This window comes from Calliopsis andreniformis, chromosome 6 (assembly GCF_051401765.1).
Source record: "Calliopsis andreniformis isolate RMS-2024a chromosome 6, iyCalAndr_principal, whole genome shotgun sequence".
In the NCBI taxonomy this organism is placed as follows: Eukaryota; Metazoa; Arthropoda; class Insecta; order Hymenoptera; family Andrenidae; genus Calliopsis; species Calliopsis andreniformis.
Genome location: NC_135067.1, coordinates 13,376,615 through 13,394,412, shown reverse-complemented (window position 1 = coordinate 13,394,412; position 17,798 = coordinate 13,376,615). Strand labels below are relative to the sequence as shown.

General features: G+C 35.7%; 3 protein-coding genes and 1 long non-coding RNA gene across 6 annotated transcripts in view; 2 read left to right on the top strand and 2 right to left on the bottom strand.

Annotated features, from left to right (window-relative positions):
* The window catches only part of LOC143181140 (uncharacterized), a 42,008-nt gene extending 41,091 nt beyond the window's left edge, over positions 1–917 (bottom strand). Inside the window, exon 1 of the mRNA XM_076381395.1 lies at positions 711–917. The gene's annotated coding sequence lies outside the window, so the exon portion shown is untranslated. The remainder of the gene's footprint in view (positions 1–710) is intronic.
* Positions 918–4,390: 3,473 nt separating this feature from the next.
* Sau (Golgi phosphoprotein 3 homolog sauron) lies at positions 4,391–6,829 on the top strand. Of its 2 annotated transcripts, XM_076381400.1 has the most exons (6): positions 4,411–4,468; positions 4,559–4,636; positions 4,698–5,055; positions 5,152–5,398; positions 5,486–5,661; positions 5,861–6,829. In XM_076381400.1, the coding sequence occupies exons 3-6, from the start codon at positions 4,807–4,809 to the stop codon at positions 6,107–6,109; spliced, it is 921 nt and encodes a 306-aa protein (XP_076237515.1). In that variant the 5' UTR covers positions 4,411–4,468; positions 4,559–4,636; positions 4,698–4,806; the 3' UTR covers positions 6,110–6,829. The 2 variants fall into 2 exon arrangements, with proteins under 2 accessions (XP_076237514.1, XP_076237515.1); XM_076381399.1 differs by having other exon boundaries at positions 4,391–4,636.
* A 1,983-nt stretch (positions 6,830–8,812) lies between these two features.
* On the bottom strand, positions 8,813–11,394 carry LOC143181141 (damage-control phosphatase ARMT1). Its single transcript, XM_076381396.1, has 7 exons — positions 11,300–11,394; positions 11,054–11,216; positions 10,758–10,863; positions 10,430–10,677; positions 10,167–10,352; positions 9,695–10,097; positions 8,813–9,612 (listed from the first exon to the last, which is right to left on the bottom strand). The coding sequence occupies exons 2-7, from the start codon at positions 11,140–11,142 to the stop codon at positions 9,256–9,258; spliced, it is 1,389 nt and encodes a 462-aa protein (XP_076237511.1). The 5' UTR covers positions 11,143–11,216; positions 11,300–11,394; the 3' UTR covers positions 8,813–9,255.
* A 5-nt stretch (positions 11,395–11,399) lies between these two features.
* Positions 11,400–17,798, top strand: part of LOC143181144 (uncharacterized) — a 48,966-nt gene continuing 42,567 nt past the window's right edge. The window contains exon 1 of one of the 2 annotated variants that reach the window (XR_013002234.1): positions 11,400–11,505. This is a non-coding gene — a long non-coding RNA (uncharacterized LOC143181144). The remainder of the gene's footprint in view (positions 11,506–17,798) is intronic. The other variant, XR_013002233.1, reaches the window with a different exon arrangement.

Below are 17,798 nucleotides of genomic sequence, written 5' to 3'. Positions count from 1 at the left end.
GAAAGTCAGCTGAGAGATTCTAACATAATCTGGCAGATATCCGAATCCGAATCCGTGGTAATACATCGTTCACATCGTTAAAGTGGCGTCTTCGAAGCGTCGTAAAGCGGTCTCGTTAATTATGAATAATATGATTACGCGGTTCTTCCCATGGTTTCCCTTTTGTGAGACCCAGCTCCTGCGCGAGGATGAGGGAATTCTACGGTGATTCACAGAATCGTAGAGCGCGAGAATGAAATTCCTACCAAATTTTAACACGTGCAGTGTGAAGTAACAATGCTGTTCACACAAGCTGAATCAATTATACTTCATAAAGTTAACGCTACTCTACTATAAAAATTGAAATAGACTTCAAATGTATCAATATATTATATCAGCAGTGATTACAAATATATCAACGATGGTATTTTCAATTACGAATACACCAGTGACGGATCTGGGCAAAGTAAGTTTCAAAAAGCCAAACTTTATCGAACGGTGTAGACGTTTAACGATCGGCTAATAAAATATTTTAACAGCTGCCGTGAGTCCCTCATCCCCTTATCGGTGTCAGAAAACGTGTCAGTCACGAAAGCAGTGTAAACAGTTTTGCACGAATTAAAATTCAGCGAGATAGAAATAGATAATATAATCGATACGGTACAATATCGCAACGAGGTTCGTTACAGAACTCGTTAGCTCGATAAGAGTAATGCATTCCTCAAACTCACCTGATGGCTGTCCTCGGGAAAAGTCGATGCATTTAACAGAGATTCCACTGAATCATCGTCGATCTTGTTTGGAGCAGCTTATCCTCCCAGTGATCCGCGGTTTTGTTTCGGCGAAGAATGCACAATTAAGGGGAAAGTTTCGATACACGATCGAAAACCTGACAGAGCCACACGGTGATCGTGGTGAATACGATCAAGTACCGTCTGTTTAGACCGACCGAGCGGGTCCGGACGACTGAACGTGCCACTCGTTGCGCCTTCACCGTCAGCCTCGATTCCTACCTTCTCTTTCTCTTTCTCTCCCTCTCTTTGCAGTGCCTGTTCCTCGTTTTACCTGTGTAAATAGAAGGTGTATTATTTATTGTAATACTCTAAGAATAATCCATTCGATTAACATTGCATTAAGATCAATTTTAAATGTGCACAGTTGTTTAAGAGAATTTTTGTTAAACTGTGGGGACACGTTCTATGAGCAGGAAGAAGTAGCACGAGAAGTCCACAAATGTGGGAAAGTACTTTTATAGCTCTTGTAAACTGCCCCATTGCAGAATGTTGAGGCAAACAAATGTTTATTGTTTTTACTTTTTACCTTAATTGAAGGAACTTTTTAATCTCTTATTGGGTATTCTGGGTCTCATTTTCGTTCATTAAGCTTGTTACAGCACTTTAGTAAAAATATTCAGAAGTATATCTGAAAAAAGACTTTGTTCCGAAGAAACATTTCCTTAATTATGACACCAGTTTTTACTTAGCTTGATTAGACTTGCAGCCCGAGCTGTTTAATCAGGTGGTTAACATTGATCGCGGTTTTATCGTCGTTCCTTTAGGTTTTACTGCGACGACTGTGCTTTGTTCGTTCTCATATCTTTAATTAACGCAAGTTATTGTTAGACTATGATTCTTGAACTTTCTCATTGTTCTACTGGAACGGAAATACGTCTTTTCTAAATGGCTAAGCGTGTTTAAAATTGATGCAATCTTATTTTAAAATAACATTCAATTAAATTTCAGAAATTTATCTTAAAGTATAATACGATCGGTTTCTATCGAGCGTTTGCTCTCATGAAGATGGTTCAGTTCCCTGTAACAGATTCATTTCCATCAGTGCTCTGCACTCTTGATGGATACACTTCTCGTCACGCATCATGATCCAGAATGTCACTGCCTCGAACCCGTTGCTTTTTTTCTATTTATACATCTCTTTGTGCAGATTAAAGTTATGCAGCAATGTGAGATAGGTGTGGAATTGACATTGATCGTTGGAAAGGCGGAATTAACTCAGTTTCACAGGAAATGGAACATGAGAAACTGTGTAATTGTAAGTTACTGAACTAAATTTGAAATGCTAAGTCTTATGTCAACGAAAATTCAAAGAAATTTAATTAATAATAATTAAACCTGAAACTCTTTGAAAATAATTTCTCAAGCCTCTGTTAAAGGAATGTCCTTGAGTATTCATAGTTAGCCATACCATGGGAAGTTAAAATATGGAGGAGGCTTTTGTTGTTCAAGAAAAGCTTATTTCTTCCGTGAATATATTATTGCTAGACGTGTACGCCTTCGTGCTAGCGGCTTTCTCGTTCGTGGTTCATGCAAATGTGGGCACCGACATTGAACAGTTGACATTGAGCGCCGGGAAACGGTCATTAAGCTCAATATCGGTGTACACAGCGACGCTTGGTGATCGACTGTAATGTCACTAACCCCAATAAAACCGTGATTATTCTCACCTTGCCTGAATACAAAGCATTTTGCAACCTTTCTAACTCTTCATTCTTGGAATATGCAACGCAATTGCAAGGTGAACATAAGCAAAGAAAATCAAACTTTTGTCTGACACCAACAGTGACATCTTGCTCTTAATAATTATCAACTTTAAATGATATTCTAACACCTGCAAGTTATGCTTAAATATTACTCATTTTGTGATATTTGATTTTTTTGAGAAATAGTTTTAATATATACACGAAGACCCTACAACCTGTTTCTAAATTTTGCAAATGTAATTCCAATAGCTCTTACGTCACCTCACGTTACATTCTTCCTACATAACCGTTCGACTAGCTCCATTTCACTATCGATGCAGGTCGAGATAAGCGAACAGATTTCCGACGTAACAGAGCATAATACTCTTAAATCCATCCATAGACGTACGTTTTGCAAAACGTCACGCTTTCAAAGTGACACGCATCAGCGAGTAATGCAGGCATACCTATATCGTGGCCGCGGATACGCGTATCACTTTATTGGTACTTTCGAGGACACGTGCGCGGTTTAACTGTAAAACTTAATGTTTTGCCGCGGAACGACGAGCGAACCGTGTCTGGACTGTAATTTTCGTTTCGCTCCATTGTTCACGAGCAATAAAAATCGATCGTTACTGCGGCTCTCTCGGTGTACTGGGTTTATAAGGCCGAGGGATGCCAAACGTCGTTTTCGTTCGGAACATCTACGTTGACCATGCCTTCCTCCAACTTTTATCGTAACAGGCCAGTGATAATGCCCGCCAAAACGTTCAGGAACGTCTGTATAATGCGCTCAGAAACAAATTCGCCTCACGTGTCTCTTGCGCGACCAAGCTGGTATGATATCTCGTGTTAACGTTGCCTACGTTACTATCGCGTGGAAGCACTATCAGTAACATCGGAGGAGTATGGTTTTCATCGTGTACCACTGTTGGGAAGAAACACACGATCGATAGTACGACGATATTCTACGTCTAGACGCTGTTAGAAGACCACCGAGGAATTCTGAAATGATGTTGGGTCATAATTTATAATCGTGAAGGCGAAAATGCGTAGGCTACTCAATTTTAATATTAGTGGCTCTCTTATCGCGGGAATTCTTGCTTTGCTGAGATAATTAGGCGCGGAGGACGCAAATGCTGTACGAGCTGATAGAACCAGACAGGGATATTACTTTGTTTACAGCGTGCCTGATATGTACATCTTATCCAGATTATACAGTGCTGTTAATTGATAAACGAAGCAATGTTTGTTTTGGTGCATTGGTTGCGATATGATATAGTCAAAGGAAGAGAGTTGTTTACTATAGCAAGTTTTACGAAGTAGAGCAGATTGATTATCACTCATCACGGAAGTCATGACTGTTATAAAATTTATAAATTGTGTTAAAAGTAGGACACTATGGAATATTATAATCTCTTTCAAAAAAAGAAATTTCCAGCGCCAAATGTATTTTCTTTAGTAACTCTATTATTTCTTTAGAAACATTTCAATTTAGCGACATATGTATTTCAAGTAGAAATAATTACTTACAGTAGATATTCTGCAAACTGGAGTTGCACAAAGTCGGCGTCGAGTACTCATATTAAATATGCAGGTTGACCTTGCAAAACGCACTTATCTGTAATGTACGAAAAGTAACACAGATCAATATTTCAAGCATCAGAAACAAACGAATCATAAAGATTTTAAGTCTCTCACCGAAGGGATGCTCACAGCTGATCCCTAAACGCGGGAAGGTTTAAACCGAAAGCACCCTTCAATCCCCAAAAATCGTAAGTTGATCGACAAAATACAGAAAAATCACAATCTTGCTTAGCCATCTGGTGGTAAAGTTTCGCGAAACAGTTCTGTATTACCAGTAGAGCCAGCTGATCTCTGTTCGCGAGTCGAGTGAACGTTCTAAAGCAGCGCAGCGTACGGTGTGCGATTCGCGTTCTGCAGCTCGACGAGTGTCGAGAGGGCCTCGATTGAGATCGCGATAGATTTCTTCTCGAAAACATTAGCGCCGAGGTAAATGCATCGCCGAAATAACGAACTACGTTGAGAGGGGAGTAGGTGTTACGTGCAACGTATCTAGTCCTTTTGTTTAATCGTATGTAGCGCGAGAACGATAAAAAGGTGGGCGATACTTGGTGGAACAAAATAACGACATCCGTAGGGTCTGGCCATCTTGGAAAGGTATGTCGCATCCGACGAAACGTCAACAATATAGTGTGTACTGTTCGATACATTCCGCCAGCTTGCTTTAACTGCGGCTTGACTACACGCCTGAACGACGGGAGGCGAAGGCGACACGGTGGCGTATTTGACACGCGGACGTATTTGCGAGAGAAGCACAGCTTCGTCGAATGATGAATCGCACTGACGGGCTGGTTCAACGACGACGTGTGGTTAACAGCAGCAGTAGCAGTAGTCTAGGTCAGAATGGCTCGAACGATGTTGGGCACAATGACAATCTATCTGGCCACGGCATGGACACAGATCGTTCCATGCAGAGGGATCTCAATTCAAACTCGACTATTGACGACGATTCTGACAAAGAAACACGGTTGACACTTATGGAGGAAATTCTGTTGCTTGGCTTGAAGGACAAGGAGGTTCGTTGACATTACCTTCTGCCATAGATGTTTTCATATTGTCATGTATGCTCGACTGCCTGATGTTTAGATCTTGAGGTGTGCGTTCTTTTGCAGGGTTACACATCGTTTTGGAATGATTGCATAAGCTCTGGGTTACGTGGTTGTATTCTGGCAGAACTTGGTTTTCGTGGTCGAGTAGAATTAGAGAAAGCTGGTATGCGCAAAAAGGGACTGCTAGTGAGGAAACTTCTCTTGAAAAATGATGCTCCAACGGGAGATGTTTTGTTAGATGAAGCTCTTAAGCATTTAAAAGAAACCGATCCACCTGAAACAGTTCCTAGTTGGATCGAATATCTTAGTGGTTGGTTGATGTTTTTGTAGTTTAGTAATTGTTCTATTAGCTTAATGGTTTAAAGCAGATTTTCAGTGTTCTTTTGAATTGGTTTAGGTGAAACATGGAATCCACTTAAGTTGAGATATCAGTTGAAAAATGTCAGAGAAAGATTAGCGAAGAATCTTGTTGAGAAAGGAGTTTTAACAACAGAGAAACAGAATTTTTTAGTCTTTGATATGACAACGCATCCTCTTACTGATAACCTTGCCAAAAGTCGCGTTGTAAAAAAGGTAAATAACTATCGTATCATTCTATTGCATTTTTTTTGTTTCTTATTCCATAAAAATAGTATCTTATCTCACCTTGAATACATAATGTAATTAGATTATAAGCTTCAAGGCTTCCTTTGCATTATATGACTTTATATTTTCTAACATTAATCTATAAACTAAGCTGAAGACTTGAAAGATCTTTTTTCATAACTTACAGATTCAAGAAGCTGTATTAAGCCGCTGGGTTAATGATGCAGGTCGCATGGATAGGCGAACATTAGCTTTAGTTATTTTAGCTCATGCAGCTGATGTATTAGAGAATGCATTTGCCCCACTATCCGATGATGATTATGAAATAGCAATGCGACGGGTACGGACACTACTGGATCTCGATTTCGAAGCAGAAGCCGCTAAACCTAACGCTAATCCAGTCCTCTGGGCCGTATTTGCTGCATTCACTAAGTAACAGTCCTCTTATAAATTACGAATATATAAAAAAGCAAATACTGGGTACTAGTGTGAATACTTGGGACTATCGGTTTTTGCATGAATTTTAGTTGCAATTCGAAATGGAAATAGCTACAATCATTGTTAACGATCATACAATTCAGACCAAATACCTTGAATCCTGTGTAAAGCAGACTTAGAAATATTAGTGATTTCCATTATTGTTATTTAATACATTTGATAGCTGGAATTATGAATGTTCATATTTAAATATTACAAAGAAAAAGAAAATAATGAAATTTGACGTGTGAATGAGTACTTTGCGTGTGCGGTAGTGCCATGTCAGTTCTGGAGTGAGAGGATAGTCAAGTACAATGATGAGTTTCTCTCCTGTATTCTCTCAGTATCCCTTGTGTCTGCACATGGATTCCAAATATGTTTATAGACGAGGTATTTATATGGTGGACGTTTAATGTCGATTTAAATGCCACATTCCTGTTAGTTGTCTGAATGTTACAGCGACGAAAGTAATCCTTCGCACAGTTGCGACAATGATAACAAGTTTTTACTATTTCTTTAGATGTCGATCTTTATATACCAAACAGGATTATACTAGATTTACTTCCGCGACTACTTTTTAAACAAAAGGATACGTCACATTTAGAGCTTCACTAGATGGCAGTAAAGTACTCAGATGATATCAGAAATATAATTACTTTATGAACATCGTTTTCGATTACATGTTCGAATCTTTATAGATGTATTGTCATGATCTATGACCAAATGGCGCGGGAACAGTTTCGCGCGGCAAACGAAAATCAGAGTCGGCGTGGTTTTTAAATAATCACGACGTGTAAATACCTTACCAATATGATAATGAAGTTCTGTTACTAACTTATCCTGTATATGTTGCTATTATTGACATTGCGTGATGTGATATGTAAGTAGAGCAAGTGCAAGTTGAAGATTTGACTGTTATAAATAGTGAATCACTTCGCGATGGCAAGAAAGAGACAGGCGCCATTTAAAGTCGGACTCGGATTTTTTCCAGAACAGCTATCGTTATTCTTTTGATATAATGGAAGAATGTAAGTAAATGTCAGTAATATATATATCATTTTGTTTAAAAAATTGTCAAGTATGTATAAGGTGATTAAGAAATACTTAATCTTCTTTTTTAATTTGTAATTCAATTCAATGTCACTATTTTACGATGGGTGATACATAATTTATGGTACAGTCAAAAAGGGAATGATTGATTGTTTAAAAATAAACAAAGTCTTTAATAAAATCTTTTTGTATATTCGTTTCCGAAAATGTTGGTTAATTACTGTGGTCATAATTAATTATTTCTACGGGGGGATTACTGACATTGACACCAGAGGACAAACAATGTATTTTTATTAACTTTATTTGTCTTTCAATTAATTTCGGTTTATTTTCGTATGGTCACTCATTTTTTGGTTGTATCAGAAATTACACCCCACCCTGTATATATTTTTCTGTTAAAAGTTTTTTATTGAAATTTGAATTTTAAGAGTTTAATTTGTAGTATCAGGATTATTTGAAAATAAAATGATAGTAAACTACATAAACATTCATTTAAGAGTCACATATATTTGTGCATAATATTTTTAATATTCTTGTAGTTGTATTTATTTAACAGTGGCATTTTTGAGTATTTGATTCGCAAATTATATTTGTGAATGCGTTCACTTTCACGGTAGAAGGTTTCTCACTGCTATTTTAAAAAGAAAGTATTCATCTTAATTGTATTAATTTAACTCAACATTCGTGAGAGTTATTTTCTAGCATGCAAATTAAAAAAGTGTCAAGAATTCTATAAATATTTGCACTTTTTATTGATATAATATTAGCTGAGAATTCTGTACTTTTAAGATTAAAATGATTAACAATGACTTAATTAATCTGCTAGTTTAGTCTGTCTTAATTTCAAATAACATTTAATGTTAAATATGTTTACCTGATTAATATTTTTTGAGACATTTTGTATTTGTCAAATAGAACTTTAATGGTCATTAACATGAAGGTATTTTAATTTAGTGGATTATTCATGATGTAGTGGGAGTACATACATAAGTTTGTAGAATTTATAAAATTATTTTGTTCGTAAATAATTGTATATGATAAAATAGTAAATTTATTTTTGCCTATAATATACATATATCTTGAAAATAATAAATGAAAAATAAAGAAATAGACATTTTGAACCCCCTTATTATTGCTGCTTTCATATTATGAGATTATAGTTACTCTATTGTTATTTCATTACATTTACATTGTAATAAGTAATATTATATTACATTCAAAACAATATAAATTTATTACTGGAGATTTAAAAGCTATCAACTATTGTTGAATTTCTTGTAATATACAAATAGTTAATAAACATGATAATTTTAGACATGTTAGACATACTATTTAGAAAATTTGCTTATTAGTAAATAATACTTTCACATTTCTAAATTTGTTTCTTTAAATAGTTTATTTACATTATACATAATTAAACATTTTAAATATGTATGTATATTAATATGCTATATCTGTATTTACAAAACAAAATGAGGTATTAGGTCAAATAAATTATGTACTATATACTTACTAATAATAATAACAATATAAGTAGAGATAATACAAAAAGAATTGCAGTTTCTACTATTTAATGTGAGGTGTCAGAATAGAAATTGTACAAACAAATGAAATTAAAAAAGTTAAAATTTGTTCAATAGAGTCTATAGAAGTTTATTGTAATTTGTTACACATCCCAATATAGTACATCATGTATAATTCAAAGATCCATTTTAGAAAATAGTTTGCAATATGAAAGTTTTATTTGTGAAGACATATCATCACATTATTTAAAGATAGAAAATTTATATACATAGAAGTTTGTAAAAAATGTCTAAAGGAAATATCACTGAATTAGTTAATGTAGAGTAGCTTCCCATATACTTTCATGATTTGAATCATGTTATCACATAATTCACAAAGTGAAAATTGCTATGTACTCGAAAAGAAATTGATAGTTTTCAATTGCTAGGCTATATATGTACAGTTAATTATATACACTGAACACAATAGCTGCAATACAGCTTCAAAGTAAATAACAATAAGTATTTGGAATATTTCCTAGCCTCAGGTATTTTAACATGGTTTAGTACATTGACAAGTACCAGCTATACTTGTTTGTATAAGCCCATACTGTCCTGTGAACATCCAATTATCATCTTGCTTAAACAAGTTATCTGCTATGCCAAGTGGTAGCCCAACACAAACATCTGATTTTACTGTTCTCAAACTAAGAATATGTGTTGGTTGAAAACCTCTTAATGCTTCAGTAAATTCCGTCGTATATTCCCAATTGATATCACCCACTAACTTTCTATAATTTAAATCACCCTTAAATATTGCTAATTTAGCTTCTGATAATTTTGCATACAATACTTGATCTTGCTCTCTCATCTGTGCAAAATCATAGGGTCCTGTCCAATAAGACTCCTCCTACAAAAAAGAAATTATACAAAATTTTGCTGTATTTTATATCATTATTAGCTTAATTTATGCGGAACATAAAAAAATATACCTCGATCGTCCACACTTTATTCTTCAAGTGATTATTTGCTAATTTAGCTAATTCTTGCAGATCTTCATTTGACGAATCACTCATGTAGTCTAATGTCCAGTAGAAATCCTTTTTCATTGCATCACTGACATACCATGGATAACGTTTCACATAAAATCTTACTTTTTCAGCAAGTTTATGAGAAACCAGAAATATTGCTAAGCATAAATCAGTGAAAAATTCGTATCCTGCATTGTCAAGTATAATGTCTATAATGCCTGTACTATTAGCATTTTTTTTTCTTAACATATTCCAAACAAATTCTGAGTTATCTACCAGTATATCCTTATCTAGTGATTTTAATATTTGTATAGGATTACTACTTTGACTAACTTCTGCTCCTGCACTTAATGATAGATCACATCTACAAAAGCATACACTAGTAAATTTATTGACAAAAACATGAAAAAAAAATATTAAAAATTACACTTACTTGTTACCCCAAAGATTCAGCTTTAAAAGTTTTATTAGTTCCTCTTTAGTTTGACTTACTGATGAGGATTCTGCTTGCCGTGTCAGATTCATTACATAAGTACAAAGTGATTGTATACTGATAATTGAATTAATAAATGCACTTTGTTTTTGTTGCTCAAAAGGATCATAGCTATGTAAATATGTTCTAAAAATTAAGAAGTTTATGTTTTTTATAACTTAGCATGTTTTTACTATGTTTTTAAAACTTAATTTGTTACTTACGTGAGAGCAAACTCTTGTGCAAGTACCCGATACATATAACATTCACAGTACAACCAAGCTGTGTTAAACCATGTTGGTGTACCACCTTCTATTTCGCTTCTTTTTGCTAAATATTTATTCCATTCCTCAGCATCATTGTCTGTTGCATTTGGTAGTAATCGTATGGGTTTTAAAGTTTTATTTGTGGTTATTTCATTCTTTAGTTTGCTAATAAATCCTACTATTTGTTTAGCATCTTCCAAGGCATTCTAGAAAATTAAAAAATGTTGTATTATTAGGTTTTAGACACACACTGCTTATAAAGGATACATCTCAAAACATATTTTACCTCTCCATATTTCTGTCCAATATTATCCTTATTACGACTGAGAACATCAATTATTTTAGTTAAAATTACTGGCAATCTATCCTTAAGTGTTATGTAAGCAAAGCTCCTACAACAAGCAGAAACATTTCATTCTACAAACATTAAAAGAAAGATTAAATGAAAGATATAGTATAATGAATATTCAGATTAACGTATTGCAGGTACCATCAACTATACTCTATATATTACTTAATCATGCTATGTAAATGAGATCACTTCATGATTTGTAGGTTAAATAGAAATAACAAAGAATTTACCGTTTATAGATCCCTGATAGAGGTACTCCAAAGGGTGTCTGTATATCCTGTAAGTTTCGAATGTCTATAGAACTCGATCTCTCCGACATGGTCTCTGTACCTGTACCCGCTATCACAGTTATACTGAGATAGATCACAATCAGCTGTGCATATAGCGTGAATTCTGAAATCATTAGACAACGATAGTGCTTCATATTTGTTTTCGGCTTTTGCTTACGTAACAAAACGAAGATTTTTGTTATTTACTGTGCGTTTGTATTTGTGCTAATTCTTGATGATCTTATCACTTTTTGCGGGATGTTCCACAGAGACGAGTCAGATGAGAAGACGATGAATGGAACATTACTACACAACATATGATCGCGACCACGTGCAGTGCGCGTGCGTGTTCTGTGCTTTATCGTCATTCAGGACTTTGAAAATTGTTACTACGCTTCCGTATAATGTACCAGGTGCGTAAAACTGTCATTCATTGCTAATAGTGCATGAACTTTATCGTACAACGATTTATTGCTGGCGCTATAAATTTCAATTTATGTACTGCTCACAAATCTACACGTTTTATACACTTGATTTATGAAAGACTTGTATTTCAATACTATTGCTGCGAATTGAACATTTACTCCATCAATATTTTTCGAATTTTATATTCTTATTAATAACATTTAATATTGACTTATGACTTTACATTTAATCAATTCAATTATTATGTTTAAATTGTGAAATTGAAATAGACACTTTACATTGTTTATGAGGACAGAAGATATGAAATTAAAAATGTTTCGGTTATATATAAATGATTCCAATAATAAGTAATTAGACATGAAAGTAGTTTAATTACCAGTATTTAGATATTAGTCGTTTGGCATGTATATTAATGAGTGTCGTCTGATGACAAGTGTGGCAGACGACCAAATATAAATTATTCTATGATTCATGAATGAATGCAATCCTCACAGTATATAGTACTGTGGGGAAATTTTCATAATGTTTAGTATATTGTATATGTATAGAGTTTATTTATCAACCAGTCATTTTCGCATTAATAATGATTTATTAATTAACTGCGTTAAATTAATACATTATCACAAATTTCATTTCATTGAACTAGATTTAAATTATATTATTATTAGTGAAAATAATCACTATAATTACTGAATTATTGCATCGAAGTAGAATAGGAATGTCCCTGGCCAGACACGCCAAACAGACCAGTTTAAAGTAGCTACATATGCAGTTGCAATATTACATTTACTCTTTTTTCTCGATAAAGAATAATTTACTCTGAACAAGATATTCTAACTTAATTTTTATCTTTAGCAATTCAAAGCAAATAAAACTAAGTTCATCTTATTTTAATCTTTGCCCATAAAAAAGTTCAGAAAACTCTTTAGCAAAGTGAAATATACAACTTCTTTGTTACATGTGCTAATCTAAACCATATGTTAGCTCGAATTCTATCGTTCGTACGCTGTCAGAATATTTTCATGCAAATTTGAATTGTTCAATGATTCTGAAAGTCTTCGAGGAAGATCTCCATTAGGATCTTCGTCTGAAGGATCCCATCATTGTTCTTGCCGTTCTTCTATGTTTCTTCTTGCAATAGTTACACGGGGATCTGCATTTTAAGCTCTTCTATAACGACCTACGAAGTTGCATTAGCGTCAGTTGTTCCGACAGTTTTGCCGAAGTTCAGCCGGCAGGTAGGAATCTGGCAAACGAAAAGGACACCGACGAGGGGGCTCGAATTATTTCGCCTTCTCGCGTTCAGTGCGGTTTTGTCTGCCCTCTTGGAAACAAACTAACGCGATAATTCATCTACAGGTGTTTCAGACTTTATTAAATGCAATATTAAGAAGCGTCGTCGAGAGAGTTGCATTCGTGTTCCCAGCGCTAGAAGCATCTTCCATCGGCTTCATAACTTTGTAAAAGGCATTACGAATTTTGTTTGGGCATTATCTTCTCAGCTCCCCAACACTGTAATACGTTTCGTCGCATTTACGTAAACTCAATTCGCAGAAACATGTACAATATTATAAACGAAAAATTGAATTCGTCGAAAGTACATCACTCCAGATTCATCTAAATTCCCTCTTTCATTCAGTTTCAAATTTGTTTTCCAAGTTCTTTGATAGTCATCCCAAATTTTTTTCTCTTCAATTTTATAACAACGAAAATTATGTCAGGTCTCTAATTTTCATTCAATTTATCGTGTACGAAGATTGTCTGTCACATCCTGACTATTGTTAGTTGATCTCTTTCGAACTCTACAGTCTTGTTCAGATTATTCAAGTTAGTTGAGTCCAAGTGATTTGAATGCAAGTGATTTAGGGCAATTTGACCAATATGAACATGTTACATTAGGTGACTTGTTTCTACTTTGTCTAGGCACATTCAGATTAGTCAAACCACTTGAATTCAAGTGACTAATCTGAAGAAGTCTTAACGAGAAACCATTACACCAGCGTCTTATACTTATAATAAACTTTCGTTTAAAAAACCAACTAGCTGCACAAAGTTAATTTTGCCTTCAGCCGCGTACATATCGTACTCATCACAATTTCATTGAAAATGAATTTTTCACCACCGTTGCAACATTATGACTAAAGAATTTCGTCTCTTCCTCCGAAGGAAGAATCCTGGCAGTCGATAAGCCGCATAGTAGTAATAATTTGCAAGATAGCATTGCGGTCGCGCGTTGTATTCCTTCGAATGAAATCTCCGCGGGCGATACCCCGATCCTGCCAGCCCCGTCCTCCTTCCACCTTTGGGATCTGGGAGCAATGTTGCTAATTACTACATACCACCGAATGCGGCATAACCCGCGACCCACGAATTCCGCCAGCCGTGGCCAACGCTGTATAGTCGCGGGAGTCAGTTTTCGTCCGTGTAATCCGTGGAAATTGCGGTTTCCTATGAGCGCAGAACGAACTGATAATACGCTCCTCGGCATTCCCGGATGGTTCGTCTTGCATTCTCTGACGTATTAGTGTTTGAAGTCCGCGTTCGAATAAGTAGTTCTTAACCTGGATTCGACTAACAGCGAGACGACTTCAGTTTACTTACTGAACGGTTTAGCTGATTTCTGTTTTATGGTCGTACCAAGAGCTCTTTGATCGCGTAGATTGCCGTATCACACTGTTGCAACACATGAAACAGGTGTTCAGATCGAGTTCGATCTTTTGTCGAGTGGAACATTGAGTAATGAAAAAAATGATTGGAACAATGATTGATCTAAATTTTAGGTATACTATTTTATACATTTTTCTATATCTTCTATACTTATGTATTTTAAAATTGTAGTAAATGTAGTGTTATTAAAGTGCTACGTGAATCAGTATTTTTAATTGTAACGTGTATTAATAGGTATCTAGAGGAAAATAGCTAACTAAGATGTTTTATGAATATAATTTCGTACAGGCACATGTGAATGTACTGGATTTCAAGTAATTAAAATTGTAATATTGACGCTCAGAGAAGAGATAGTGAATTCATATCGCAAGAAAATTTCTGTTTCCATAGAAATGTAATGGCGAACGACAGAAAAATGATCGGGAAAAGTTATCATGCTGGTCTGATGTACTCGCTATTTTCGTATTCATATTAATTCTGGTAATAACTAAAACTTTACGGGCAAGCTTTGAATGATCCACGCCTGAGCGAAGAATCAGCACGAGCTGTCGACTAGACAATATGGAATTAATTATAATTAACTGCCATTCACCGAAAGTTCCGCGAACAATTTTGCAGCCTCATTGCGGCGTTATAATGAACTCGCAGCTCCTATCATTTACATTCTCTAAAAGGCGGTACGAGTTTCCGTCTGACCGCTAGGCAGCCTCGAGAAACGTCAAAGAACTTGTTTAAATTAATTATTGTATTATTTAAACAGAGCGAAACTTCCAAGATCTTCTCGCCACTCCATCATCCGTGATCCGATTCCACGATTATTATTTTCTATTCAGAATAAGGTTTAAAGTTGCGGAAATGAGATTTAAAATTACGCCCTTATTCTTCCATTGCGACAGCAGCTCGGAACTTTTTTTGACTGCGGTGCTTCCTGGAATTTTTTTTTCCCGTGAAAGGCTAATTATTTTTTCTGCCCCAACTTTCTTCCTTGAAATTTAATTTTTCCTGGAATATCTTTGTCTGTTAGTCGATTCATAAGATGTGAAATGTCGCGAAAAATGTCTATGGACTCCTGAACATATAATCGTACGTGAGTGCGAGAAACATTCCGGACTTTGCCAACTGACCGCCTGTACGCGTTCTAACACGATTATCCTTGACGTTTTCCGCTGTTCATTTCCGAAATTACTGCCAGCCATCTGTTTCACATATTTACGATGTTCTGACGGTGACGCTGGTTGCGACATTCTACTACAGTAATCAGTTTCGTGCGGTGAAAAACGTGGCGGGAAAGAAATTTCAGTGAGCGCTAATACGAAAGACTTTGTTTTATTTGCTCGATTATTTCGTTCGTTACGTTTGTGATTTCCTTCGCGTGTCTTTTTGTTTTCGCGTAACGAGAGAACTTTTTCCCGCGAGAAAAATTATTTCTCCCGAAAGACCAGGGCACACGTAAATTATTCAGAAGGAAGACACGCATACAAAATAAATTGAATAATTACATGTTATCAATCGATATTAATTTATAATTGAGTATGAATTGTTAATAAAGACAATAGAGGAATTTATTAATTATGATTACTCTATAAATTGCAATTTCTGAATCGATAACTGGAATTGTTATTAGTCTGTAATTATTTAGTTGTACTAACCATATAACGCAGATTGCAGTGAACGATATATTGATGAATATTAACTGATATCGCCTCTCCATGTTTTCATATCCATTTGAAATTCGACGTATTTATTGATACCATGTGTGTATGGAGATTTATTGAAAGATAAAAATTATAAATTCAACTGAGCCTGTTTACTCGATTGGTCTAAAACAATTCATTTTTTCTTTTTCTTTTATGTATTATTCACTTTTATGACAGTTTGTATACTACTCAGACTAATATGTATATTACTATGGTACAACTTGTTAAAAGAAAACAAAACGAATTTTTTCTGCCAAAAAACTGTCAAGTGAATTTATCTAATTCTCTCTTTTAAAAGATACCACAGAAAATCTAATATAAAATCCTTTCGTAAAGTTGGTACGACAGCATGTTCACAGTTGATATAGAATATTAATTCAACTACCAGAGAACAAACTTCATTTAAAATCGATCTCATTCAAGAGAAAAGCTTCCCTCAATCGGTTCAGTTGTCTCGTGGTCTTACTATTATTCTCATGGTACTCCGCGAAAGGATTATGCGAGCTCTCCCTATCTTGGAATTCCCAAACATGGAGGTCGGCCTTAGCTATTCTCTGAACGACTCGCTTTCCCGTCGATTCTTTAGAACTTCGACGTTTGTCTCGTTCTCTTTCCTTTTTCTTTCGACTATCCGCCTCCCTGCCTCCCCTTTTTTATCCGTTTCTCCCCTTCAAGACGTCGAGACGAACTCTCGAAATTTCCGGAGTTTCCCGTACGGGGAAGGGCCGGTTCCGCACTCCTAATTCTGCCGAATTAAACTCGCCTTTGGGGGTCGAATTTGCTCTAATTGCAACTGCGGCTCGTAGCGAATCGCGCGAAAACGAATCGCGATGTAACACGCGAGGCGATGTCTTTCTGTAAAACTGAGAAATTTAAGTAATAAATTTTACAGACGTATGACTATTCTAAGTAGAACAGGAACGTATGCGGCCAGACACTGCAGGTATTCGAAGTAGAATAGACCACTGGGTGGTCAGACACTCCTACTATTCTAAGTAGAATAGACCAATACTTGGCCAGACACACCAGCCATTCTAAGTAGAATAGACCCGTGTCTGGCCAGACACCCCAACCATTAAACTGCCTGCATATGAAGTTGCAATATTATATTCAGAAATCTTTGTTCTCAGGAAAGCATGTTTTACTTTAAAAGCATTTAGAAGTGTAGTAGATAAGGTCTAATAAAAAAAGGAAAGATAGGAACATAGGAACATCGTAAATTAAAGTAAGTAACGGTTAAAACTATTTTATATTAAATTCCTTTTATTTATATTCTTAGTATTTATATTTAATGGCTTAAACCTAATATTATCTTGACTGAACCTGCACTCTCGTGAAACAGCAGCACAAATGTAAAGCATGAAGCCTATAAAGAGTAAGATTAGAGTAATGGTAATAATAAAAGCTGGTCAAGCCTCGTAAATTCCCCAAGGATACACGACAATTCGTGGGCACGAAAACGATGGAATCAGTGCGGCATTGCGATTCAAAAGGTACCAATTGCATGGTTCTATGTCGTAAATCATCGAACTCTTGGACGTTGAGGCACGATAAGAATTTCAGCGACGAATTCGTTTCCATGGCGCGATCTCGCGGTTTTGGCCTGATTCGAAGGGGTCGAAGCGCCCTCGCAGGAACATAATTAGTAGATGGGGCGCTGAGGGATGCTGTTAACAGATTTTTTGGTAATTAGGCACAGCGTTAGGTGGTCAATTAATCCGATACGAAAGGGTAAAAATGTGAAAGTGTGACGGAATCTCGAGAAGATATCGCGCAACGAAAACGCGTGGCACATAGGCTCGCGACCTGACGCGGCCACTGCGCGAAGTAATAGGGTAATTGTTATGCCACGGCACGGTAGGTGGAGGATCAGAGCCACGTCTACACGATAAGACACGACCCCTGAGGACACTTAA

Coding starts and splice junctions, on each gene's coding strand:
- Sau (XM_076381399.1), top strand. CDS start 4,807: ATGATGAATCGCACTGACGGGCTGGTTCAACGACGACGTGTGGTTAAC. Junction 5,056..5,151: donor TTGGCTTGAAGGACAAGGAG/GTTCGTTGACAT, acceptor GTTCTTTTGCAG/GGTTACACATCGTTTTGGAA. Junction 5,399..5,485: donor TTGGATCGAATATCTTAGTG/GTTGGTTGATGT, acceptor GAATTGGTTTAG/GTGAAACATGGAATCCACTT.
- LOC143181141 (XM_076381396.1), bottom strand. CDS start 11,142: ATGTCGGAGAGATCGAGTTCTATAGACATTCGAAACTTACAGGATATA. Junction 10,098..10,166: donor CTGAATCTTTGGGGTAACAA/GTAAGTGTAATT, acceptor ATGCTTTTGTAG/ATGTGATCTATCATTAAGTG. Junction 9,613..9,694: donor ATAAAGTGTGGACGATCGAG/GTATATTTTTTT, acceptor TCTTTTTTGTAG/GAGGAGTCTTATTGGACAGG.